Source organism: Trachurus japonicus, chromosome 24, assembly GCF_045865225.1.
Source record: "Trachurus japonicus isolate A0001 chromosome 24, Traja_1.0".
Classification (NCBI taxonomy): Eukaryota; Metazoa; Chordata; class Actinopteri; order Carangiformes; family Carangidae; genus Trachurus; species Trachurus japonicus.
Window position 1 is genome coordinate 28,398,809 of NC_140930.1, and position 26,552 is coordinate 28,425,360.

At 45.2% G+C, this 26,552-nt stretch overlaps 1 protein-coding gene across 1 annotated transcript; it reads left to right on the forward strand.

Annotated features, from left to right (window-relative positions):
* The first annotated feature begins 1,715 nt into the window (after positions 1–1,715).
* LOC146962138 (calmodulin-1) lies at positions 1,716–13,610 on the forward strand. Its single transcript, XM_085771095.1, has 6 exons — positions 1,716–1,795; positions 6,829–6,859; positions 7,717–7,860; positions 11,212–11,318; positions 11,608–11,743; positions 12,528–13,610. Exons 1-6 carry the CDS (start codon positions 1,793–1,795, stop codon positions 12,554–12,556), a joined length of 450 nt encoding a protein of 149 aa, XP_085627221.1. The 5' UTR covers positions 1,716–1,792; the 3' UTR covers positions 12,557–13,610.
* The last annotated feature ends 12,942 nt before the right edge of the window (positions 13,611–26,552 follow it).

A 26,552-nucleotide genomic window follows, 5' to 3' on the forward strand; every position in this document is an offset into this window, starting at 1 on the left:
CAGCCAATAGTAAGTGTGCGCACTTCCCATATGGAGCCTATCAAACATTTACCCCGCGCCAATGAAAATCTGTCGCATTTAACATCTGTATCCAAAAAAGAAATGTAAATAATTATAGACATTAACAAAGCAGGGGGAACGCGGCGCTGAAAGCTGCGTTGATTTTTAAGATTCCTGTATTTATATTTATTATATTTCCATCAAGTGCCACTGCCTGGTGCAATGCAGGTCCCGTGTAGCCAATCGATGCGGCCGACACATGGAGTATAACATTGCAGGTCTGCAGCGACCAATCAGAGGCGCCATCACACACCGGCACAGCAAATTCTCCAGTGTCAACCGGGCCGCTGCCTACACTAGAGGTATCCTTCCGCGGCTGCAAACTAGTCCGCCTGAGTTGGGAGAATCCAACACTCTTTCTGGAAGCAAAGGAAGTCAGGTGGATTGACGAGAGCTTCAAAACACATAAATGAGATTTTATATGTTTTAATGTCATATTTATGAATTGAAATTGTGTGTTTTCATAATTAGCTGCTTCAGTTTAAAGGAACAGTATGTTTTTTTTTCTTCAAGTCTGGGTTTCATTATGGAGTTCAACATTTTTACATATAGCAATAAAATAAGACAAACAGATAATAAAAACAATTGTGGTCATAGATTTGTATACTTGGTGGACTGATGTGAATATTGGATTAAATAATGACAAAAGATTAAACTTTAGCGCAGTTTTGTTGTTGTATTTGTCATTATAATCATGGCTTTTGCCATAATATATGCTGTCCTTATGTTAACATATTATGTGAGGATTTAGAAAGAGACATTAACAGTAGTCTCTATAGTCCTACTAGATGATCCAGACGACAAATAAGCCTGTCCATGTATGCGTTATATTTTACTTGGCTAGGACAGTTATGAGAAGGGTGGTGATGGCTCTGTTCAGATGGTCTATTTTGCCTACTTTAAGGTGATTTTGGCCTTTGTGTAAACCTTAGGACCTCAGTAACTTTTTAGGTTTTATTTTTAATTTGCTGCTTTGTATAACTGGGCCTTAAAGCTCCCAGGGGGGCAACTAAGGAAACTCTGTAAAATAAAGCTCCTGCTGGTTAAAGTAGTCAGCACATGGTGCACAAAACAAGAAAAAATAACATTAAAACTGTGGAGAACAGACCTCCATCTTTGACCACACTGCTAAATATCTAGAAACTTCAACCCAGGCTTTCCTTATAGGACCTTTATCCTTAGCCTACTTACACTGGTAGTGCTGGCTGTGATGGAGGTTAATGGTTTATGAGAAAGGAAACAACAAATTAACTGCATGGAGGTTTGGCCCCCAGGCCTATTAAGAGTATTATACTGTATGTTCATCGATAAAATGATAGGGCTATTATATAGGCCAATATAGCAGGGTTAATGCACACTCACACAGGCTGGTCCTTCTTGATCCTACAAAGATGGATAAAGCCATAACTAAGTGAGTGTCCACTGCACCCCCCCTCCCCTCCAGCCATGTAGTTCAACATAAGTGGAAGGATGCTCTACGTGCACTGCAGGCGTTTTAGCCCGGGTGATTGACACGTCTTCTGCTGGAGGCCTGAGCTGCTGCAACAGCTCTTGAATTGAAATAAGGAAGTGAGTGATCAGTGCTCGTGTGGCGGAGGGATACACAGGCAATCCCCCATCCTGGCCACGGCCAATATACACACTCCTAACCCGCCAGTGGAACTCCATCTAAGGAACGACCACACTCCTCTAGTCTGCCTCCACAGACCGACAAGCACACAACCCATCCGACATGGTATGTATTTGTCATTCATTCTGCGTAGAAGGGGAAATGCGTTTTTAACAATAACAATAGCGAAGCCTGGTTACTACAGCTGCGGTTTAACGCCTTTTCCCTCCCGTGTCTGTATCCGCCGCTCTCTCATTGATTTCTCCGGTGAGCTGCTCCGGTGTGGAGACGAGGAAGGAAAACGCCCGCAAACCGCATTTTTTCTCTCTCTTTTAGCCAGTGTAGGAGACAACGTCAAGAAACGATGAAGTACGATGTGTTCTTGTCTGTAGTTTTTAAAAATACGTATATCCGTAACGATGTTCACCTTCAAACAGGGACCGTATTTCCCCATAACTGCGCAATTCATAGAGCATTATTGGCTGTTCGGCTATGTCGGGTCAAGTAGCTGCTTGGTGCAGCTCGAATTAATTCTTGGACTAGATACAGTGGTGTCGGAATAACAAGGAAGCTATTCTGGGTTATTACAGCATAATTCAGTTAGGGGATACATTTTTACAATCCGCTCTTAGCAGCGCGGGCACGTCGGGAAGCCCTGCCTATCATCTCCATTAGAAACACAGCGCGGCGCGGCGCTATATTGTTCGCGTCACAGGCGACATGTCCCTCCGCATATGTCGAACACGGTGTGAACGGTGCTGCCCCTCGTCAGGAGGACTATCAAGCTTGGTTTCCCCCCCTTTTTCTGGGTTGCACCATCATACTGCTGCTGCTGCTGCTGCTGCTCGAGCCGAGCCGAGCCGTGCCGTGCTAGACCGCGCCACGATGAGAGAAAGAGGGGGGAATAAGCACAACTGGATCTCGTCAGTGTTCCGCAACGGAAACTGACCATATTCTGTGATTAGGTTACACGGCTATAACTGTGTAGCCTACATTAACGCTACAAGAGGCGCAGTTCCGCCTTTTACTGCGGGGTTTTTATCTCAGGCTGTGTGTGTGTTATCTATTTGTGTTATGTCGGCTGATTTGGTTGCCTCTTTGCAAATTTTCGATGTTATGCAAATGTGTGAGCCGACTGTGTTGAGTTGTCCAAGAAGCTCTTACTGGAAAAACATCAACAGCTGTGAAGTTTAGTCGACGTTTTCCCCCCCTAAACCAGTGTAACGCCACACACGTATATCTGGAGATATAAATATTCCAGAGCTGCCATGCTGCTGTACAGCTTATACATTTTTTAAAAGCCTATGTTTTATTCGGTAGCCAGTCAAATTCAGTGTAACCTGGAGGTTTCCAACAGGCCTCTGTGACTTGCAGAATATATTAACATACACAGCAAGCTACCACTTGGTTTTAACCAATCTCACCAGATGTTGGGAGCCAGGCAGTCCACACGCACTGTGACATCTGCAAGGCAGCTCACCAAACCGAGCCCCACCACCTGCTACGTCACATGGAGAAGTTACCCAGTGAGGATGTGGAAAAGAGAGGCCCTCAAGCCAATCCATTGATTATCAAGCCTGATAGATCATTAATGGCCCGAGGGACTCAAGAAGCTGTAGATCTCTCCCCCCTCCTCCCCCTCCTTCTGCTGTGATCAAATATCCCATATATGGTATTGAGCGGCGATGCAGTTTCACGTTGCAAACACGGCGCGGTAATTGGAGTGTAAAGTGGAATTGTTATGGAGTTAGCCTGCGTATCAGCATCTTTGAAAAGTTTAATCCACAGGCGTAAGCCCCTTGTCTGCATCAATACGCCCATTGAAGTGGAAACAGCCTCCCCCCATTGAGGTGGAAGTATCGAATAAGTAGTTGGACCATGCTAAGGCCCTATCCTATTCCTGTTACGCTCTTGTTTGCTGATGCATGTTTAGTAACTTGAAGGACATCTGATCCGCTGCGGTGAATAATTTATATGCTTGGCGGCAACACCTAGCCATGTTCCATGTCCCTCAGTGTCTAGTGCTCTCTCCACAGTATAGAGGAGTACCCAACCACCTACCAACCACCAGGCCATATGGTGGACCAGCCTTGTCTGTGGGGGTGCAGGGGGGAGGTTGGTGTTGTTTACACCCATCTTCCCTCCCTCCTCCCCTCTAGACACAAGCCTGGGCCCGAGGCCTCGCTGCCTTTTGTTCAGCCTCAAAGAGAAGAGGCGTTCAGCGCTTTTGTAGAGCCCAGTGCCCCTATAGAAAAGGAGTGCGACTCTTTATGATTGTGCTTGAGTCATGGTGAATGGAAGTGTGTGAGAGAGTGTGTTTGTGTGTGTGTGTGTCACACCCATCTGTCCAAGTGACAGCTGGTTTTTGCACCTATCACTTGGTGTATATTGAGAAGCTTCTTCAGGAAGTGCCAGGACACCTCACAGTCGGTGACAGACTGACAACTCCAAAAAAAAAAAAAAAAAACCTGGAAAGCATTGGCAAAGGGCTGCAGATGAAGAAAAGAATCGGTGTTTTCTTACAGCGTTTAGCATCCTCTTTCAAACCTAACCTCGGCGTCAACAGAGAAGGATGCGGTATGTTTGTACGAGGGCGAGAAGGCATCAAGTGAGAGTAAAAGATATTCTTCGCTGGCCCGGTGAGCTGCCTCCTGCCTCCTCCTCACAGTCCTGTTTGGAGCGCATTGCCCAGACCGGCTGCCCGGGCAACAGTGGGAGTGGTTGACCGACGCATGCCAACAGACCACTGCCAGCAGAGCACCACCCAACCTCAAACACACACACACACACTCACACTCTCCCTATCCTCTACAAGCTGTTACCAGGAGAGGAGGACTGGCAGCGGACAATCCTGTCCATAAGACGCCGTGGATGGTGAATCACGGGGAGTTTCCTCTGAACAGCATGGTACACGAGAGAGAAAAGAGACTTGGAGAGGGGAAAGGTCGTCAGGAGGAGGAGTTGGTATTGGCCACGCTCCAAGTGCCAGGAGAGAGAGAGAGAGAGAGAGAGAGAAAAAAAGGAAGAATAAAGTGGAGAAGGAAGGGATGGGCCGGTAGTGGGCCTGGTGGTGCAGCAACATTGTGAGTCCCCCAACAGCTTGGGCTAGAGCCAGGGGAGGATCCATAGCACTGAGTCACCATACCCCACACCCAGTCCACTAACAGAGACAGCAGGGGACAGCAAAGATACAACAGGAGAGACACAGTATGACAAACAGGGTGACTAAGGAGAGAGAGGACAGAAGCTGAGGGATGTGGAAACGGTGGAAGACGGCGTCTTTCAAACATAGGTCCAGCTGGGTGGCATGTTTGTGTTAGTGAGGCTGTTTTTTCCCCTTGACATTTCCCTCTCTCACAGATGGAAATGGAGACAGGAAGAGGGTGCAGGGAGGGAGAAGAAAAGCAAGAGCTCTTGTTATTGAATCATGTCGGCTAATCGTATGAGCGCCGCTGAAGTTATCCATGAACCCCCCCTCCCTCGCTGGCCAGATCCATCGATCCATCCATCCATCCATCCTGTGGCCGCTGCTGCTCAAGCCACAAGGAGAGACCTCTCTGTTTTAAAGAGTTAAAGGTCAGCTCGGAGAGTGTCATGCTGTGATCTGCTAAGTCTTATCCGGTCCAACCAAATCGAGTCATTATGCAACAAAATTGAACCTACTGGCTTAAATTACACGATAAAATACCCTCACCTTAAAAAAAACAAAAAACAAGGCTCAGGTTTCCATAGCCACGCAATGTGAGGATGACTGTTATTGGATGTGGGCTTGGCTGCATCCAGACTTAGATTGCTTGTACAAACACATAAACACAGTGACAGGGTTGGGGGAATTTGCTTTGAGGCAGAACTGGCTACTCTGACTAATTCACAGGAAACATGGGGATGGAAAGTATTGGTGTTGAGGAAGAATGCCATTAAGACAGACTCGTGTGTGTGTGTGTGTGTACACGCGCTAGAGTAATGCCTCCATGTCCGTTCACGTGCAATTATGTGCACATCTGTGACTACTCACGTTTTGTGTGTGTTCCTCCTTTTGTTGCCAAGCACAATGATGTCAGAGCGGCCTGTTAACAATAATCATAAAACAAACTCCTTTTTATTTATCTGAGGCGGCGATGAGGGAGGGCACCTGTGGGAGTTGTTTGCACCACAAGCTCTGTATTCACACTTTACTGCTGTGGGTGTTTGTTTGAAATCAGTGGAGCTGTTTTTTTTTTTTACAAAGAACCTGGATCCATCCATGTAAAACGGGGCCTGGCGGTGGATGCCAGGCCCACTTAAAGCATTAGTGAGTCACTATCAGCCATTAAAGAGCCCCAGCTAGTGGAAGGGAACAGGCCAGGGGAGGGTGGGTGGGGTGGGGGCAACCAACCCCAGCAGGCCTCTTTTCCTGTCGGTAGGGCCGTGGAAAACACTCCCATGCTGATATGTCCTAAAACAACCCTGCCTGAACACTTTCTCTTGGTCTAGAGACAGGACTTCATCCGTGTTATTACACCATCTTGTTTCCCAGCAGCCCCTCTTGAGAGGACCGCCACGGCGTAGCAGCCTACTTTTTTGAACAATCCCACTGAGCCAGTCGTCTGCTGGTTTAACATCACGCTGTACCTTTTTTTGTAGAGCCCCTCTGCACATTAGCTTTCCCACAGCCCATCAAACAAACACAACCTTTAAAAAGCATCTTGATAAGCCTCTGGTATCTCTGCCATTCCGGTAACTGATTTTTTCAGCATCAGTTTCAATTATATGGCAATCAGAGACGGATGGACTCCAGTCGGCTTCCACTCATTAAAGGGACCGGATCGATTGGGCACGGTGAAATTCTGCTTGGAGAGGAAAGTGGCGTGTAGATAAGGGAAATGTTGAAACAAGTCCCTCTGACTGTGGCTTGTGGTTAATTTGAGTTATCGTCATTTGTAAATCTTGGCAGCGCCAAGAGTAGATTCCTGCGGAGGCCTCTGGAGATGGCCTCGCTCTGAGGCCAGCAGACCCCTGAACACTGTGGCCTGTGTTGGGCCGTGTGGTGGTTGGCGGGCGGGAATGCTGAGGAATGTAGTGACGAAACAGCCGGGTTATTGGGAATAATTGCCGTGTTGAGTAACTTGTTTGTTTATAATTCTCTCCCTTCTCCCTCTCTTTTCTTTTTCCAACCACAGGCCGACCAACTAACAGAGGAGCAGATCGCAGGTAGGAACAGAGATGTTACTTCCCCTAACAGACACATCTTTTCCTCCCATTTTCACTGGCCACCAGTCGATCGGTTCCACCCTATAATATTCAACAAAGTTCCTCTTCCTGTTTTCTCATAAACCGTCCAGGTTGCTTGCACGTGACTTAGTGAGAACATGACATGCAACAGAAGATTGAAGGATCTAGCACCCACCCTCCCTTGGTAGATCATTAGCTTTTCACAATGAGCAGGAAGTGAAGGGGAGAGCATATTTACAGCACGTCATCAGTCAGGACTGAAGTCTACAAAGTGAACAGGCAGTTTTCCAGACAAGCTCACGACGACTAGTTTCAATCATTCGAGTACCTTGATATTCTTGATAAATAAATGATGTGAGCTCTGTGCTAACACTGGAGGCTCCACGGTTTCTTCTTAGTCAAACCCCCTCTGTGGCTAATTAGCTTGTGCTAATGCTCCAAGGGTAATGCTCACTTCTGTTCGTCCCTGGATGGCTTATTATGGCCTGTAGTTTAGAGGGCTGCTCTTGTCAAGAAATAAAACAACGGATGCACACATTGGATTTCTTACCCTGAAATCTTGTAGCTTTTTCAACTTAGAGAAACAATTTTCTCACAGCGCGAGTCGAGATCCCAGTGCGGTTTCAGAGCTCGGCACATCCACACTCAACTCAATGTGGGCCAATTCACCGGCGAGCATGAACCGAGTTAACCCGGCCCCTCTGTAGTCAGTCACATCGCTCCCAAGGATCGATTGACCTTCTAGACCTGACTGCAGTGTCCCAACGTAACCCATTTCTGTAACCGCATAGCAACAGTAACCCTAACCTCTCGCTCTTACCCTCCCCCCTCTGCAGAATTCAAGGAGGCTTTCTCCTTATTCGACAAGGATGGCGACGGCACCATCACCACCAAAGAGCTCGGCACCGTCATGAGGTCGCTGGGCCAGAACCCCACAGAGGCCGAGCTGCAGGACATGATCAACGAGGTGGATGCTGACGGTCAGTATAACTACTTTCCCATGACGTTGACCGGTATTACCAATATTTCATCATAAGTTCCACAAAAGAGGTCATATGAGTCAGAAATGATGACACTGAAACTGATTTAGATGTGGTTTATTTCCAAACGACATAGCTGGACCAATTAATATAATCTAACAGGAAAATGAGAAGTTCCCAGCTCCTAATTTGAGTTGTATCCGAAGTGCTATGGGACACAGAGATGTAGCCGTAACCATTATTCAGAGTTAAGGTTTCATAGCATGACCTCTGTAATAAAGCCTCCGTTACAAATGGATAAAGGATTATATAGAGCGTCCATTACTGCCCCATTTTGAAACACATCAGCAGCGCCGCTGTCGCCCACCTCCCTCCCCTCCTCTGCCAACTGTCAACCAACTGTCCGAGCCAACTGTCCGGCCGGCTTTATTTTCAGATGACGCCGTCTCTCTGTGTCAGCAGTGTAGTCACCGCCGCGTGTCCGGCTCCATCATCACAGCTGACATTGTGAGAGTTCTGGATGTGCAGGAAGGTGCTTTCAGCGCTGGCGAGAAGAGCGGGATAAGTGTCAAAACGACTGTCAGTGTTACTGCCCCACACTGAGCAGACAGATTCCTCCTCCTCCTCCTCCTCCTCCTCTGTTCACCACCTCTTCATCCTGCAGCGCAGCGTCTCCCACAGGCTCTGAGATCGAAAGAGAGCGATGAAGGAGAAAGAGAAAGAGGAGTTTGAGAAGTTGGCTCAGTAGCTCCCATGCTGGCCGTCCTTGGACAGCGGAGTGGAGGATGTTAGCTGTCAGCGCCGCTGCTCTGTCAGCTTATAGGATTTCGTAAAATGGGACCGCATTGATCAGGAAAAATCAATTGCACCGCGGCTCGGCTGCTCCCTTTATTGAAACGTCCTCCCACCATCCCACCCTCAGCACCCCTCCCCTCCCCTTCGGTTACACCCAGGAGCAAGTAGACACACACACACATAGAGAGAGCACACACACATCACTAACATCCCCTTGTTCTGCCTCTGCCTCCCTTGGCTGATGCAATCTAGGTCAGACAGCAATGAAGCTAGTAATGGAAAATAAAAGTGGTTACATAAGGCCTCTCTGCGCTTTGCACATCCCGTACCCACATCGGCAGCCATGGGATGTCAGCCGGCCCATTGAAAATCAGCTCTATTTACCAAACAAGGATGCTGTGGTAAAGAATGACAATGAATGGAGGAGAGGACGGAGGGCTTGAGCTCGACACAGCTGTGTAAAAAAAAAAAAAGAAAGAAAGAAAAAAGAAACAGTCTCTCGGCTATTTGGTTGTAAAAGCTGAGCTGCAGTTTATGAACAGTGTGGGTTACAGTACGACACAGGAGTCACCGCCGTTAATGTTGCGACCACACACGTCGGGAAGTCGACACAAGGCTCCACGTTTTAGACCTTAATGAGGTAAGATATGCAAAAGACCAGGTTAAATAACTGTGACAAAAATACTAGCCCGAGTCCCGGCACACCACTCATCATCATTACGCAATCCCGCCCCTCTTTCTTATCTCAGGGATGGAAGTTGGCTTTATGATGCAGGAAAAACCGATGACCACACACACCGAGATGCCTCAGCCTTCTATAGTTTGCGTCAGCACCTCTTATGTGTAATCGCACCATCTCCCACTCGGTTCGCTCCTTACATTCTCTCCTCTTCACATCTCCCTCTCTGCCGCCCACTCCCTCCCTCTCTTTCTCTCTCTCTTTCCCTCCCACCGTTTTTTCTCTCTCTCTTCCCACCTGCCTCCCTATCTCCATTCCTCCTTGCCTCCCTCCCTCCCTCCCTCCCTCCCCCCACTGCAGCAGCAGCTGGCCTGAGGTTCAGTTGAGCAGATATCACTCAAGGCGCCGTCTTGCTTCTCTAGTCATCGTGCCCTCGGATGACGGTTTTCCAGTTGCACTTCTTCCCCTCTCTGAAACTGGGAGGCCCCCCCCCCCACCCCTTACTCTCCTCCTTCCTTGGCCTCCCCCTCCAACCCCCCAGTGGCAGCATGTGTTCCCTCGGTGCTGCTGGCTGTCTCTGTGTGTTAGATAACAGGTCCTTAGATTGTTACCCCGGGTCATGAGTTCACCATCTGCCCCATCACATTACTGCATCCCTTTTTTGTTCCACACACACATGCGTTCCCTTATTCTCTCTCTGTTTCACTCCACAGAGGCGTGCTCCATCATTGGTTAATCTACCAGCTCCCTCCCTCAATCCGTCCCACCCCAGGGCTAATCCTTAGGGATAGTTTGCCCTTAGTCTCTGACCTTCAGTTCAGTGTCCTCACAAATTTCTATTTCTTTTCCCAGTTTTCTTTTCCTCAATGACGACACACACACTCCTGCTTTTCTTACATCGCCATAACATCTGCATAAAAGTCTCCTCCCCCCCTCCGGTAGATTTCCCCCCCCCCCCCCCCCCCTCCCATCCTCTGTCCTGTTGCTGCAGTAGGTGAGCTGCTGAGCTGCTCATAGATCCTTCCCCCTGTCAAGAGGGTCTGATCCTCTGCTAATCCTGTCTTGACAACAGCAACATGGATATTGATCCTATTGCACGCACACAACGAGCCACCAGTGGTTATTGGTGCTGCTGGTGCTGCCCCCCCCCCCCCAGACCGCCCAGGATACACAAACACAGAGACGAGAAAACAGGACAGCAAAGGGAGGGAATCTAGGATGGATAAAAACAGAAAGGAGGAGCAGAGCATCTGCACTGAAGCCCTCCCTCCCCCTCCCTTCTTTTTGTCCTTCCCACTTCTCCCCCCAGCCTCGCTTTCTGACAGGGGCACCAGGAGAGAGAGAGAGCCTTTGATTTATCCAGGCTCCTTGAAGGCCATGCTGCACAGTACACTGTGCCACTACATTATGGATGACTGGCCATGGGTTGCCCCCCCCTCCCCCTCCCCTCACTTTCCTCCCTGCAATGCTGCTGTGCTGTGTATTACATACGCAACCTCCTCCCGGGGCTTCCCTGAGGAAGAAAAGGAAACACACACACACACACTCACCCCACCCCCCTCCCCTCCTCCTTTCAGCTGCAGTAGCTGTGTTTATCACAGGGTGGAAGGTGTACACTAACATGATGTTAGGGCTGCTGCACTCGCGGCCATTACTCACTCCCCAAGCTGCAGCGTCACTACAGAGAGGTTATGCTCCACGCAGTCATACATGTTACCATCATACACAGAGACATGGAGCGCTGCATGAATATTTCCAGTGGGTTGCTCTTCATCAGCTAAATGCTGGGTTGAATTATCTCGACTTATCTCAGTTTGCTTTTTGAGTAATTGCAATTTTTTGCTGATTACATGTGCCTCATTGATCACCTATTCCAGGTAACGGAACCATCGACTTCCCGGAGTTTCTGACCATGATGGCCAGAAAAATGAAGGACACAGACAGTGAGGAGGAGATCCGTGAAGCTTTCCGGGTATTTGATAAGGTAAATGAGGTTTAAGGTGCATAATGAGATTGTAGAACAATGTCAGTGCTTGGCAAGCCTTTTTTTAGTTTTATTTGAATATTTTATTTTTTCCATGGAGGCCAAGGAGACTTGCTCGCAGCTATAGTACTCTTATCTGTAGATGTAGGTAACACCAAAAGTTATTAGTGGTGGAAAATGAAACCTTACAGCTTGTTAAACACCTGCTGCACTAGTTGTTAGCCTGTGGGGATTTTTAAAAAAAGAAAAGAAATTCTCACATGTTTGATCCCGCGCTGTGTGTTTCCAGGATGGAAACGGCTACATCAGCGCTGCAGAGCTCCGTCACGTCATGACGAACCTGGGAGAGAAGTTAACGGACGAGGAGGTGGACGAGATGATCAGAGAAGCAGACATTGACGGAGATGGACAGGTCAACTACGAAGGTAAAAAATATATATATGTGTGTGTGTGTGTGTGTGTGTGTGTGTGTGTATATAAAAAAGTAAGGAGACATTAAAATGTCAAGGTACACAAATAGCTTTAGTTTCTAGGCCATGGTGTAAGTTTTTATTAAACAGGGGGACCAGAGCTCTTCATTTTCCTGGCTGTGTATTTCTCTGAGGGCGACTACAAGATAAGCCAGCCACACGTAATATTAGTTATTAGATGGGGGCTATAGATGGAGGCTGCTGAAACAGAGATGGGAGAAAGTCATCCTTCTGAATTATCATCAGTGCGCCAGGAGCCTTTTCTTTCTCCTCCTCCCATCCCCCCACTGTCGCTCCCTCAGCACATTACACGAGAGACTGCGCTCATTTTCTAGAAGGCTGTTGATATATTATGAACAGTCCATAAGTCTTGGCTGAAAAGTGTCCTACTTCTACACCGTCATTGTACCACGCAGAGAATATGTTCCCCGAGCCTCCCTGTATCTGTTTTTCTTTCCTTTCTGTGCGCGTGCATATCGTCGTCACGTTGCAGCAAAACTGTAAGCACAATGCAGGAGCTTTTTAATCAATTGGGTTTAATGAGATGAACACGGAAGCCGTTTGGAAAGGGGACACTAATTAGGATGTGTGTTCTGAACCTGCTCAGGTTGATTAAAAAATTAATAAAGCATTTAACAATTTAGCAGGTGACTGCTCTCACTGGCAACAGGCTGTGCCAAAGCCTTAAACCTCATGCCCTTATTGTCCTCTCTCTCTCTCTCTCTCTCCCTCTCTGCAGAGTTTGTACAGATGATGACTGCAAAGTGAAGCTTGCCCGCCCCGTCCTGTCCCCTCTTAGAAGAAAAAAAAAAGGAAAAAAAAAATCAAATGTTTTACTTACCTCTTGGAAAAATGTTCATTTATTCATACTGTTTCTGTATAGAAAATAATTGAATGTTGAAATAAAATATCCTTCTGTCCACACAGGAAAAATATAAAAATATACAAAAAATATCTGCATGAAAAATGATGGTTAGTGATCCTGTCCCCCTCCCCCCGGAGATCAGTTTAGCATCAGTACTTAACAAGTAAAAATAATAACAACAAACCCTGTAACTACTACCTTCAGACTAAGGCAAAAGCATTTGGCGAACTCCTACCAGTTCCATTTGCTAGTGGTAAATGTCTGGGCTGGCCATCTCTTCTTTCTCTCTCTGTTTTCTGTTCTTCATGCATGCAGCTTGAGACCGGAGCACTAACCCCCCTGCCCCCCATCCCTCCTCCGGGCTACCAGAGCGTGCTGATTCCACTATAAGCTGTCCTCTTGTTGGTTTGGTACAGTTTTTTTGTATTTGGAGAGGAACCCTGTACTGTTAACATGAGAGAATATACCAGGTTCTAACTCAAGCGTTAAAGTGGAATGGGACTTAATTGTATGCTAGATAAAAAGTGAAAAAAAATATGTACAAAAAAAACATTTTCAAATGTTTGGCATGTTCTTTTTGTTTTTGTTATGTTATTTGGACGGCCATCTTAGTAGTTGTGCGTCCTGCCCTTTTTAAAAGGAGGGGGGACTTAAAGAGTCTTACGGTGAGCTTTCTTTTGTTTTTGTTTTCTTTATCTTTTATTTTTTCGCAGAGATGGAGTGTCTGTCCTCTTTTCTTGCAAGAGAGAATCACTGGCCTTCACTTTTCTTTTTCTTCTTCCGTTTCTCAACTCAGACAAGAGCATTAGTGAGGGGTGTGCTGTGTTCGCGGCGCATGCTGTTAGGAGTGTCAGTGCACCAGTTTTCGCGACTGTTCGTCTGAGTTCAGTTTACATTCATTCCAAGTTGTACATGCTAGTCTTTATTTTTTTTTCAAATAAAAGACCATGAACTTTATTATGTCTTATGTCATTTTTCTTGATGCTTGATTTTTGAAGGTGATCTATATAAAAGACAGCATAACAAGTCTGTATGTTGTTTACCGACTAGACAAATGTGTCAATAAATGGTTATAAGCATCGTTCTCTCCATGTGCGGTGTCATTGGTTGATGTTGAGCGGAGGCAAGATGCACAGTGTGTGATACTGAGACCCATTACATGTCGGTGAGGTTGTGGAGAGAGTGAGCAGCCCCACAGGGGAGGGAGAGGCAGCACAGAGTGTTTGCTCTCGCGCTCAGCCGTGGATATACATACACAATTATGACGCCTCTCCTCTCTCTCAAGACACAGCTGGTTGCTAGGCAACAGCAGCATGCTGTAACTGGGATGTTGGGTTTTTTTTTTTTTTTTGAAAAGGCAAGTGGGAGTTTGAATAAACCCTCCTGCTTCTGCCAGTGACTCCATGTTGGCTTGTCCTAGTAAGGCAAACCAGGCCACAACACTTACTGTCGTGTGCACTTTTTAAACAGCACACACACACACACAGGAGAGTACAGGACAGACAGGCAGGAAGGTCTGTGCTGGCCTCCAGCAGCAAACTACCTACTGTCTAAAAAGTCAAGTTAGTGCAGAACTGTTTTACTATATTTGGACAGTAATTTGACCATGTTTGGGAAGGAGCAGACAGTCTGAGGCAGCTTTCCAGCCACCTACACGCACACTGTGAGATAAAGCAAGAAACAAGCACAAACCATAATCATAAACCCATAGACACACCTTATTCTTGGTCCTCAGATAGGGGGCTTTCAAGGGGAAAACCGTACAACATTTTTTGCATTCCCCATGCACAATCTCTGGAGATCTGTTTTAAATTAGATGCCATTGGAATGAACCCAGCCCAGATCAATCAGATAAGCTGAGGCTGAGTGAGGGGTGGGTAACAGGGAACAGGATGAAAAACACTGCTGCCGGTAACTGGTGAGCATGTTTATTGTCCCCTAATTACAGCCACGGTATTTTATTTTGAAGGAAACCAGGGAAACTAATGCAGTGAGCCTTCCTCACTTGCCCCTCCCTGCAGCACCAGATAAGCCAATGGGAGTGCAGCAGTGAATTTGATTTACAGCTGGGACTAAAGCACTGCTCTTTTAGGCTTACCTCGATTGATTCAGGTCCTCAAAATAGAGGAGCTCTTAAGTGCTCGATGAATTGTGGATAAGTACTAAGTTAGTAAAATACATGATTATGAAATGATGTTTCATCATCTTCCCTCTGATATTTGAAGTGTCAGAGGAATTCATTTTGATTTCATCACTGTGTAGTTTTCCCCCCCTGAAATTTCACAATACTCTTTTGCTAGTTACTTGACAGTTTATCTTGGGCCACAACTTCTTTTTTCCTTTTTTTTTTTTTGTCTTTCCACATTGTGGAGTTGTAGTCTCCTGTCACATGAACCTCTGGCCTTTATAGCAGGCTTGCTAACTCAGCCAGCACCTAGATAAAAACAAGAAAAAATACATAAAAAAATAAACTAATAATCTATCTTTTGAATCACAATACTTAAAATTTTGCTCGCAGCTCCAATTTATGCTAACTAGGCCCGATAATCCAAACTCTAAGCAAGCGAGCTGAGTAGGTGCAAATGAAACAAAGATATCAATGAAATCATTTAACAAATTGGTAAAATAAAAATGATAATTATGAAAATCAGTTGATCAATTATTGAGTCATAATTTTAAGACTAAATTGCTGTCCAAGCTAACAGGAGGTAGCTAAATCTGATAGCAGTTGTTGCTAATCATAGCTCATCTAAACTCAGGGGTGAGGGGGAGGTCAGTGCTGAAAGTACAGTCATAAAAAGAGAAATAAAACGTGTAATGAGGCTGTCGCTGGGATACCAGTAGGCCTACCCTCCTCTAAAATGTTGATGAAATAAAAATAAATGACAAACAGCTTCAATAATTAGCTATATTACACAGTTTATTTGTTCGTTTTTATATTTCACCTAATTGATAGGCCTTCAGCTATGTTGTTTAATGTTTTTCACACTTTTTGAAAATAGAATCCAGTTGGTGTTGAACTTTAGGGGGAAAAAAACCCTATCTGCTCTCCGAATGACTGAAATTCTCATGTTAGGACAAGCCTGCAAATATCAGATTTTTTTTCTTTACACTTAGCACTCCACAAAATACAGCATTAACCATTGTAGCCTACTTAGTCTGACAGATGTACAGTCCAGGTATCAGACAAACACAATAAATGCACATGCACAGAACAGGTAGAGGACAAAACCCACTGGGATACACCCCCACCAGTGTGTTTATGCTGCTGCTCTATGTGCTAGTAGACACCCAATGAGGCGCAGCTTAACACACTGTCAACCAATCCCAGGGCGGTTAGGGTGTGGTTTGGGCTGCGGGGCTGCGGGTCGTCTGGAAAAGGCCTCCTCCTTTACTCCCTCCTCTCTGGGGAGTAAGGGACACCTGAGCACCCTGGGGGTTAAATTAAGAACATCAATATTTCACGTGTAAATGAAGCAGCACACTGCAGAGGCAGTAATGCGAGAAGGATTGACCGGGCAGAGGTATCACATATCAGCAGCCCCTGGAAAGAACAGGCACACTTATGAGACAGGCCAGTGACATACAGCAGGAGTGTGCACGTCTATGAGGGTGTGTAGCCTATCCTGTATATATATAAATATGTGTGTGTGTGTGTGTCTGTGTGTGTGGGTGGGTGTGGGCGAGCAGGTGCAGACAGAGCATGTGTTTGGCGACATGGATCCCTGTTTGTTGGTGTAGTGTCCAGCTGTATATTAGCAAGGGAAGTGGATCGACTTCTGGCACTTTCTACCACACACATTAGTAGAAATCCATTAGCACCAGATTTATATGTTTAGGATTTTGTCATAATCAGCTAAATAAGATGATTTTTCTTGCTGGTGGATTTGAAGCAATGGACAAATTCCTGCTCAGAAACATTGTACATTGCAAAAACTCTAAATCTTTCCAAGAATATTTATCTAATTTTGTGTCAAAATGTCTCATTTTTAGTCTAAACTAATCTCTTTCCACTTAAAATAAGACTCATAACCTAAAAATTAACTTGTTTTTTTTTTTTTAAAGATAATTTTCACTTGTTTCAAACTAATTTTCACTTTAAATAATTAAGTAGAAAAATCTGACAGTGAAAGCTTTGTGCTTGTAATAAAGAAGAAAAACTTGCTCCACTATCAGATTTTTCTTGGTTTTTGCAGTGTAGCCTAATAAAGAACAGCAAGGATTGACCTTTTGTAATGGCTGATGATCTTTACACTTTTGCGCTCACGCTGTGCATGCTACACACACTTGAACACACATAATCGCTTTGAAATTTTCCTCACCTACATGAGGGCTTTTCCCTTACATTATTACTCAATCTTTTCCCTCTAAAGCTGCCCTCCTCCCCTATTCTTTCTTTCTTTCTTTATTCATTTTTTGTATTATTCACGCCAAAGAAGCAGACACACCTACAGTAATTAGCTTGTATGGATTTAGCCATAATGTTTTTGCAGCCTCACTGCTTATTATGGGCCTTGGAGAGTCGTTTTCACCGTGTTGCGCTAATGACGACTGTAGAGGTGGTAGAGCAAGGCACCGCAGGGGGGTTCGGCTGTTCTTGCTCCCTCGTACTCTGCAATGCAGTCCCCCCCCCCATCCCCATCCCCATCCCCATCTCCATCTCCATCCCCATCCCCACCAACCAGCAACACCACGCCAACAAACCCAGCTAAGCTCCCCTCTAAATCAGTCCCGGTGCCTTTTCAATTACTGGGAGCAGCGTGGGTCTCTCACTAACTCTTCCTCTCGACCCTCTAATAGCCCCATCTTTCGCTTTTTTATCCCCCCTCACTCTGTCATTCCCTCTGTCTTGATTTCTCACTCTGTCTCCCCCTCTTGTCCTCTGCTTCTCTCTTTCCCCCTCATTTACCTTGCTCTCTCATCTCTGCCTGCTCCATTTGTCTTACAGTGCATTTTCATTTTTATGGACTCCAATCACTCTTCTAGTTTTTTTTCTCTTCTTCTTCTTCTTCCTCCTCCTTCCAGCCAACCCCCTTTACGGTGCGTCAGTGTCACCGTCAACATCTTTGGGCTTTTCCTCATTGGTGCCAGGCCTCCCTCTATTTACCTAGAAGAATAGGCTCATCCATCTTTGATTGTTGTGAAATATTACGGCAGTGTCACGACAACCAAGCCTCGCTGAACCTCATGCAATATTCAGAGGCGATGATATAAGATTCCTGCTAATGAAAAAAAACAGCAGGCAATACAAACAGCCCTTTAATAACGTCCTGCCAGAACAACCTGCTCCCTATTGAGCCTCGGGAGCGCAGTCAACCCCGTACATCAACGCCGGCCGGGCCCCTGGGGTGAAGGCACCAGCACCCATGATCCTGTTGGATACATGGGGCCCACTTGCACAGCGGGGCTTATCTACATAATAGCCACCATTATCAGCTTCATGGGCTCCTGTAGTATGTAAGTCCACCTGTTGTGCAAACCCCTCCCTGTGCAATATACATCATGCAGACAGGGGACAGGAGACAGAGTGATGGTAAGGGGGGCCAGTGGAGGTTTGGACCTCCCCTGCCTTATCATACACACATATCTAACATAACCAGAGGCGTTGCAATTGCCTATAGGGCCCTGAGCTGGAAGGGGGCCCCCAGGGGCGGCTGACATTGGTCCATATCGGTGACAACCTGATGTTGTCACTGGCTGTGTACATCGAATGTGGTGCATAGTATATAAAAATGTAACTAAACTAAATTATAGAAATATTTGCTATGTTTTTTGTTCTCACAGCCAGAAACTTTAGAGTCACGTGACTTGGACGCAAATCAATACGAAAAAAAAAATTGTCAGAAAAAATGTAACTGTCATACGATTTAAGAGCCGTTATTGTAAATCCTCTATGTTTTTGCACTTTGGACCAACGTAGCCAAGGTACGTTTTGTATGAGACTGAGTGGGCATAGTATTGAATAATTTTGGATTCATTAACAGTTAATGTTTGTGGTCCCGGTTGGGGCTGGGGGCCCTCCAAGTTACCTCTTGCCTGGGTCTAGAAACGCCCCTGAACATAACATAATATCTAAAAGCAGAACAAATGCACACACATGCAAAAAGCAAATACGCCCACACACATGATTGCACACACACTTGTCATACACACATGAGCAGAGGAGGGGGGAGGGGGACTGGAGTGGCAGTGGATTGCATCACTAGCTCTTATAACAGGAGTAAAAAAAAAAAAAAAAAAAAAGAAACCCTTGAAGTGAAAGAAAAAAAAGAAAGAAAAATCGCTAAGATCAATGCAGAGAGCCCAATCCAAAGAGACAGGATGCAGAAGAGGGAGCGAGGGGGGAAAAGGGGGGAGAGGGAGGGGGGGAAATGAGGCAGGGGGATGGAAAGAGAAGGAGGAGGAGGAGGAGAAGGAGGAGGAGGGTGGTGTCAAGGAGAAAGCGCTGAGCTGGGATCCTCCTGCTAGGGATTTCCTCCCTCTGATGTATTTCCCCCCCTGTTTTTTCTTTTTTTTCTTTCTTTACCGCAACGTAATCTTTCCTGGGCTCATTGCATATTCCCTGCCAATACTCCAACACTGCACAGTGCTACCTTCACTTCAAACACTGCTGCTGCAGATCCACTGAGCCACGTCCTGCTCCGTCCTGCCCCGTCTGCACTAACAGCTCGCTGCCAAGTCCCTGCAGATTGGCACCGGCCTGACACTGGAGAGAGGGATGACGGAGGGTGGTGGTGGTGATGGGGAGACGGTAGATATGTGAAAGGGTAACAGAGGAGAGGGGTGGAAGGAGAATAGAAGCAGGGGGGGGAGAGTGAAATGGGGGCCAGTCTTGCAGAGGCAATGCAGAGGCAATACGATGCAAATGCAACATAATGCAGTGGTGCTGGGGGAGGCATTGCAGATGAGACAGGGCAAGGACGTCCAAGAAAAGGCTGTTACTCGGAGCCCCCATGGGCACCAGGGATGATGCTTGTAATGCACCCTTGACCTTGATGGACATAATATGAATTACATATTAGTGCGCAATGGAAATGTGCAACAGTAGCTGCCAATGAAAGTGAGAATGACCAGAGCTTGTCCTCTCCGCTCCCAGACGACACACTGCAAAAACTCAAATATCTTACCATAAATATTTGTCTTATTTGTAGTCAAAATGTCATTTCTAGTCCAAACAAATCTCATTATACTTAAAATAAGACTTATCACATACAAAGTAGCTTGTTTTTATACACTTTTTACGTTACGTTTACGTTTACACTTTTTACGTTACGTTTACGTTTTTCTTCCTTATTACAAGCACAAAAAACTTGCTTTCACTGGCAGATTTTTCTACTTATTTCAAGTGAAAATGTGTTTGAAACAAGTGACAATTATCTAAAAAACAAGTTAATTTTTAGGTTATTTGTCTTATCTTAAGTGGAAAGAGATTAGTTTTGACTAAAAATGAGACATTTTGACAATGAAATGAGATTTTTTTTGCAGTGCAGATTTGTTTGAACCAAATCCGACTCTCTCTCCCACACACACACACACACACACATACATTAATCAACTCACGCTTACACTGACATAACAATCTAGACACATGTGCCCAGCTGTTCAATTATTCATCACCAATATACGCACTGTCTGAACAAGACACAATTGGCTCAAATGTACCTTGACACAAAGGAGGTCATTACAGCGAATGGGCCGGGGGTTTAGGTAACGCAGACGCGGCATGTCTGCGCTGACGCAGTTTGGGAGTAATACAATTTTCAGAAGTAATCTTGTTTCAAGTCTTGTTGCACCGCAATACAGGCCAAACCACAACACCATTCCCTCCTCTCGCGGAGAGACGAGTCGAGAAAATGCTCCCTTAAATGTTACTGTCCTCCTTTTTCTGATTTAATAATTCAATAAAGCTAAACTTAAAATGGTCTGTGCTCTCTCAGGGCTGCCAGGAACAATTCAATTAGCCCGACATTTGTGTTGTGACAGCCTGCTTTATGCTTAGATCCCTTATTTGTTTGTTGTGTTTGTCTAACCCCCAGCCACTTCTCTGTCTTCCTCTTCCTTTTCCATCCTCTCGTTCTGTCAGTTCTTCCTGCATTGACAGTACTTTTGAGTGCCAAGAAAGCTGAGGCAACTAGCCGACTCAGACTTTTTCTGTCCTGCTGTGACGAGCCGCGGGCCACATTTTGTGCTGTGGGGGTAAAAAGAAAAAAAAAAACCTGTGCTGTCAAAGGGTAGTTGGAAGAGACAGCAGGGAGAACTGTGATGGGAACGGAGAGGCTCTGCATTTGTATAATATTGTATGTGAAAGGTGCTGACAGGCGACAATGTGGGAAGGGCAGAGCATTTGTTCCCAGGATGGGTCGGTCAGCCAACCGTCAGCGCCGGCTAATCCGGACCTGCGTTGATTGACAGAGGGCCAGCTGTCAGCAAATGAGAACAGCGTCGTTCTCGACACCACGGCCGAGGCTTTTCATGCTCAACAGCCCGGCCCTGCATGAACACGGCTCCACCTCTGGCCTGGAGGTGACTGCAGGTTAAGACCTCCAGTAATCAATACTTCAGATAAAGTTTGAAACAGTTAGGAGTAACACATCATATATATGGGATAAATGGACCCTGAAATACTGTATAAAAACAAGCTGGGAAAGCCTCAAGACACTCACCCTTTGTACAGCAAGTTAGCTGGACAGAATCTGAAATAACCATGCAATAAATCACATGATGCTTTTCACTCATTTTTTCTATTATCATTGTGAATGAGCATTGAAAGTTTACAGCTGTGCAGATTGGAGACTGTGCTAAGGTAACTGCCAACACGGAGGCAAGTTTTAGTTACGTGTACGCACACAAGGAAAGATCAGTTAATTGTAGGCTTCTAATTACATGATAATGTCAAGAAAATAGCGAAGAAATAACAACTAATTGTGTAGTAATGTCATGTTTTTCATAAAGGCAAAAGATTACACATGTTCTCATGCTTTTGGGAATTTTTTGGGAAAGGCCAGAATTGCAATTGACCGTTATTTCTGGGCTGTTTCTACACAATGAATCGTCATTTCTTGGCTATATTTCTCAACATTACTATAAAATTAACCATTAGGCTATTTTTTAGACATTATGACGCAATTACTTGCTATTTTCTGACTGTTTCTTCACATTATGACGTACTTAGCGGCCTGTGAATTAAAATATATTTTTGCTAAGCAGACATATAATTCTGTAAGACACTGACCTGATTTAATGAATTCCAACCACTCAAGTCTAACATAAGCTTCACAGGTGCTGGGGCCACTCTCTGTGTTACAAGTCATTGAAACATCAAAATGGTTTTGATTGAAACTTGATTGAAACTAAACTATCATTAAAATAGTCCTACATTATGTTGCTTTAAGTAGCAATTGTGCTGTACTAAGAATACAGTATAGGTATTATAGTTAATGGCAGCAAAGAAATGATTGGTTCACGTAACTCTAAATAGATATCCAGATGTAGAGGGACAGCTAATTCTTAAAGCTATAAGTTGTGCAGCAGGAACCACAGAGCTGCCTTGACCCTATGGTTGTCAAGGCAACTGACACCATGTTTCTCAAACACGCATCTATCTGAGAACACACACTCTTTGATCGCTGTATCAAAATCAATCTGACACGTCTTGAAAAGCTAATTACGAGATGTGCGCAACAGAGCAAATGTGCTAAACTAAGGAAGCCCTGGAAGCCCATGTCTTTGCCTTACGTGGCATGGAGCCGTGTTTAAGGCCTTATGCATATGAAAGTGAGCGTGTGTCTGTACATGCAACCCACAGGAAGCAGCAGTGTCCTCTCCGCCGTGTCCACCCACACAGAGGCCTAGTCACCAGGTGGGCGGCTGGCAGTCCACTCTCATTGGCCAGCTGAGGCCGCCGGTCCGCTGGAAACAGCGCGAGCACGGTTTTCCCAGCCAAAAGATGATTTCCATCTTCTCATCTCCCCACACAAGCGTAGCCCACCCTTGCTGCCGCGATGAGCAGGGGCTGATTCAGAACAGAGAATTACCTTGATATAAATAGTTCTGCCATCATCATCCTCCTTTGATGAGCTTTTGCTGAGGATTTAAAGTGATGTTGGAGAATTTTGAGAAACGTATGTATGAGTCATCGTGACTTGGGAGGGCTGTTAGACCTCGGCCTGTTCTCTCATCGCTCAAATGGAAACAGAGGCAGTTAATGTAAATGGAAGTCAAAGGGGTTGAAAACAATCACACAAGGCGCCATTAAAACACTTCCCTAAGTGGTTGACATCATATTAAACAAGTGGTTGGACAGAAAGTGATTAATCAGACACCTGCAACTCTCCTTTGAAAACTTAAAAAGCCCCTGTGTCTATACGGTTACATAAACATATAAAGCTGTATTGTGTTGTGTATGCATTTATTCTCAAATGAATAGTAGTTTCAAAGCAATAAAGATAATAACTATATTGATACAAAACAGATCAGATCATAGCATTTAAGACACAGGGAGGCAAAGTGTCAATTAACAATACAAGTAGAACAGGAACAATTACAAATAGCCTATGTACACTATGTAAAAACAATACAATCAATAAAAATAGAAAAAAATTTAGAGACAAGAACCATTTTTTACACCAGGGTGGTCAACCGAGAGTTGCTTGCTTCTTGGACTAGTATCAAGTGGCCCTTTGAGGGACTGAAGTTTTTGTCTGGGGGCCTCACCTTTGACTTTTAGCTGAGACTTTGAGACTGATAACAGAGTTTAGCTTGAGGAAGTGTGTTAAGTCACAAGGGGAGATCATTTTGTACAGTTGCAGTATTGATTACATGATGAGATGAACGCACAAAATGGTTCGATTTTGCTCAGTAGCTTCATGATTGGATAACTTTTTCTAACATGGAGGTCCAGTTTGGAATCAGAGTCAAATATTACATCATGATTTTGGCCAAGGGCTTAAGATTGGAAGTCAAGTGGACCAAGGGGTTTGTTATCAATCTGAACTTTGACATGATTGGAGGTTTTTATTAATCCTCTGCATTTTCTGCAAAAGTGAGATATCTTTTTTTTTTTTTTTTTTCAGTAGCCCAGTGAGGTCCCAGTGCAAGGCATTTCTGTCTGCTCCACAGTCTGGACCAAATTACGTACCCCAGTCTCTCAAATACCTACTCTACTCTTCTTCATTCAAATATATGCCCTGTCGTTATTCAGTGCTTAGTTAAGAGGATTATTCTGTCATTCCCACTCAAAAAAGAAATAATATATCCAGTCTGCTGACGTTAACAAGATCAAAAAGGAGTAGTGATCAATTTTCCGGTCAGTTTTGCACCATAGATAACACCAGCAACGGGCTACAGAGTGGTCATTAAACCCTCACTATTGTACAGTACAGTGCCTTGTGCTGAGCACAGTCAGTCACCCCCTTCCTCTCTCTCTCTCACTCACTCTCTCTCTGCAGCTCTGCTTTCTCTCTAATTACTGCCTGGCCTGGCGAACTAATGAGGAGGATTCTTTGGTTAAATACAAACAGCAGCCTGGCCCTTAATTAGCAGCCTCTCTGGCTTGTTTTTTGAAAACACTGTGGCAGAGAGTACGGGTCTAATAAAGGCCTAGTCCTCGCCGACACTGAGACAAATAAAGGCTGTGCTGCTGAACATCAAAATGGTGGTGGTGGGGGAATCATCACGTGTGTTTGGGTGCATGTGTGTGTAGCTTACATTGTAGGTGCAAGAGACCTCTTTGTTCTCTATGGACTGAACAACGCATCCTCATTTGCAGGAAAAGATGATGAGCAAGAAACACTTACAGGAGGAGATGAGCCTTTAAAGGGAAAGTTCAACATTTTGGCAAATTAGCCCAATGCCATAATCCCTATGGTTTTAGGAGTAGGATTTTTACCTTTAATTGTCGGTGCAAGCTATTTTTAGAACTGCGGAGCAGAGCCGCAAGCTGCTCAGAGCTACGCTGCGGAGGCTAATGGGATTTCTTGGTTTTCCTCATCAAACTCATCAAATACACAATCCAACAACTCCAAAAAGCTCTCATGGACAAGATGTGACCACGCTATGAGATAATAACGGAACGTTACAAGACAGAGATGTTTGAACTATCCCTTTAAGAATCTTAAAATAAGGTATTTGTAACTTTTACTTTGTATAACATAGCTAGCATTAGCATTGACAGTTGTTTACTCCCCTATAGAAGAAATGTTGTGAGCATAGTGTCAGCTAAGACAGATCTTGGTCCCAAGACCGGTCTGAGATCACATTTTCAAGGTCTTGGTCTTGTCTCGGAATCGACTACATTTTTACTCGGCCTTGTCTCAGCCTCGGTCGAGTTGGACTCAGGATTTTTTCTCAAGACCATGTGAAGAACACAGCTGCAGTGACAAATTTTTTTAACCACAAATGTCTCTCTGTCACTCACTCACTTTGGTTTATGTAATGTAATTCAATAACTTTAAGATAACTAAAATTCTTCTACAAAAGTATCTGCTTATGTAATCATCTGAAAAACTTGGTTGCACCGGTGTCAAAAGTGACTTCAGCAGGCTCTGTGTTATTCTGTTCAATCCAAACTTAATTTCAATTAAATATGGTATAGATTTTATATGGAGTTATCTTTTCTTTTAAGCAGAGGAATAATTTAAAAATCAAGCCACATCATTATTATGAGAACTGGCACTGAATACAGTAGCGGTCTTGAAACAGGTCTTGCATTGGTTTGGTCTTGGTCTCAGACCTGGTCTCGTGTCAGCATCAAACATCACTTCTTCAATCACCATGAGCTATCACTTAAATCTTGTCTATCGCCTCTTTTCTTCTCCTGAAGTTAACATGCTGACCAGCTATAGCTCAGGCTATACTGTTTTTTTTCCCCCTGATGGCGACTCACTGCATGCTCTGATCTCTCATGAAGATGTAACCCTGAAGCACAGCACATTTCGCCACAGATGCTTGATTTTTTTGGTTGAGTGTTTGAAGCTTCGTGGAGATAATGTATATTGCCTTGTGTTTGTGTTTGTAAAACCAGTTCCTCCTACTGTTCTTTGACATTTCTTCACAAACATGTAAGTGCACACACGCAACAGGCCTTACAAAAGCATCAAAGCATGCTTTATTGAAATGCTCAAGGCGAACAGGATGGGAATGGAGCTGCCGTATTTAGCCGTGTGTCGAGACTCCAATCTAAGTGGACAAAGGTCTGGCCCAATGGAGCCGGTGCAGTGCTAATGGAGGGTCAAGGGCTAAACACAGTGGGGCACAGCTTGTTTAACTAAAAATATCCTTTTATTCTACATTCCTCTGGGTTACAGAGACTTGCATTGTAAATGTCCAACTCAACCCCTCCCCACACTACCCACGTGATTATTTACTAAACACCACTCAGCTTAGTGCCTGGCGTGAGTAGAACGGGGAGGAGGTTGGGGGCTTCAGGGGGCAGTTACCAAGGAGACCTGTGGGGGTCCTCAAAGATGAAAACCTGAGACGACGGCTGTGGCCCGCTGAAACTCACCACCGCAGACCGAGGAGTCTTCAGTTTCCGTCGCGGCACCTGTACTCCTCGTCGAGGGCCAATCACGCGAGCCCAGTGGGACGGGCTGGCGAATGACAGCCAAGCTAAGGATCAGTTGGTTGGACGAGGGCAGCGGGTTGGCAGACTGCTGAAGTCACAAAAGCAATATTTTAGGAAGCTGAATGGAGCGCTAATGAGACATCGGATCCTAAATGATAATAGAGTGTTTATAAGAGGTCACCTGAGATGACTGATGAATAATAGAGTGGCTGTAGCCCGGTGAGGCTGCGGTTAGAAGCTCAGCCCAGGGCTCACAGGAGCAGCCACAGGCCAACCCAGCGTTTAGAGACTCCTGATTAACCTCAGGAGAGGGGCAACAAGTGAAAGGGGCAAAA

Bases quoted from the DNA above. Each gene is read 5' to 3' on its own strand.
- LOC146962138 (XM_085771095.1), top strand. The intron at 6,860-7,716 runs GTAGGAACAGAG...CCCCCTCTGCAG, and splicing joins AACAGAGGAGCAGATCGCAG to AATTCAAGGAGGCTTTCTCC. The intron at 11,744-12,527 runs GTAAAAAATATA...CCCTCTCTGCAG, and splicing joins TGGACAGGTCAACTACGAAG to AGTTTGTACAGATGATGACT.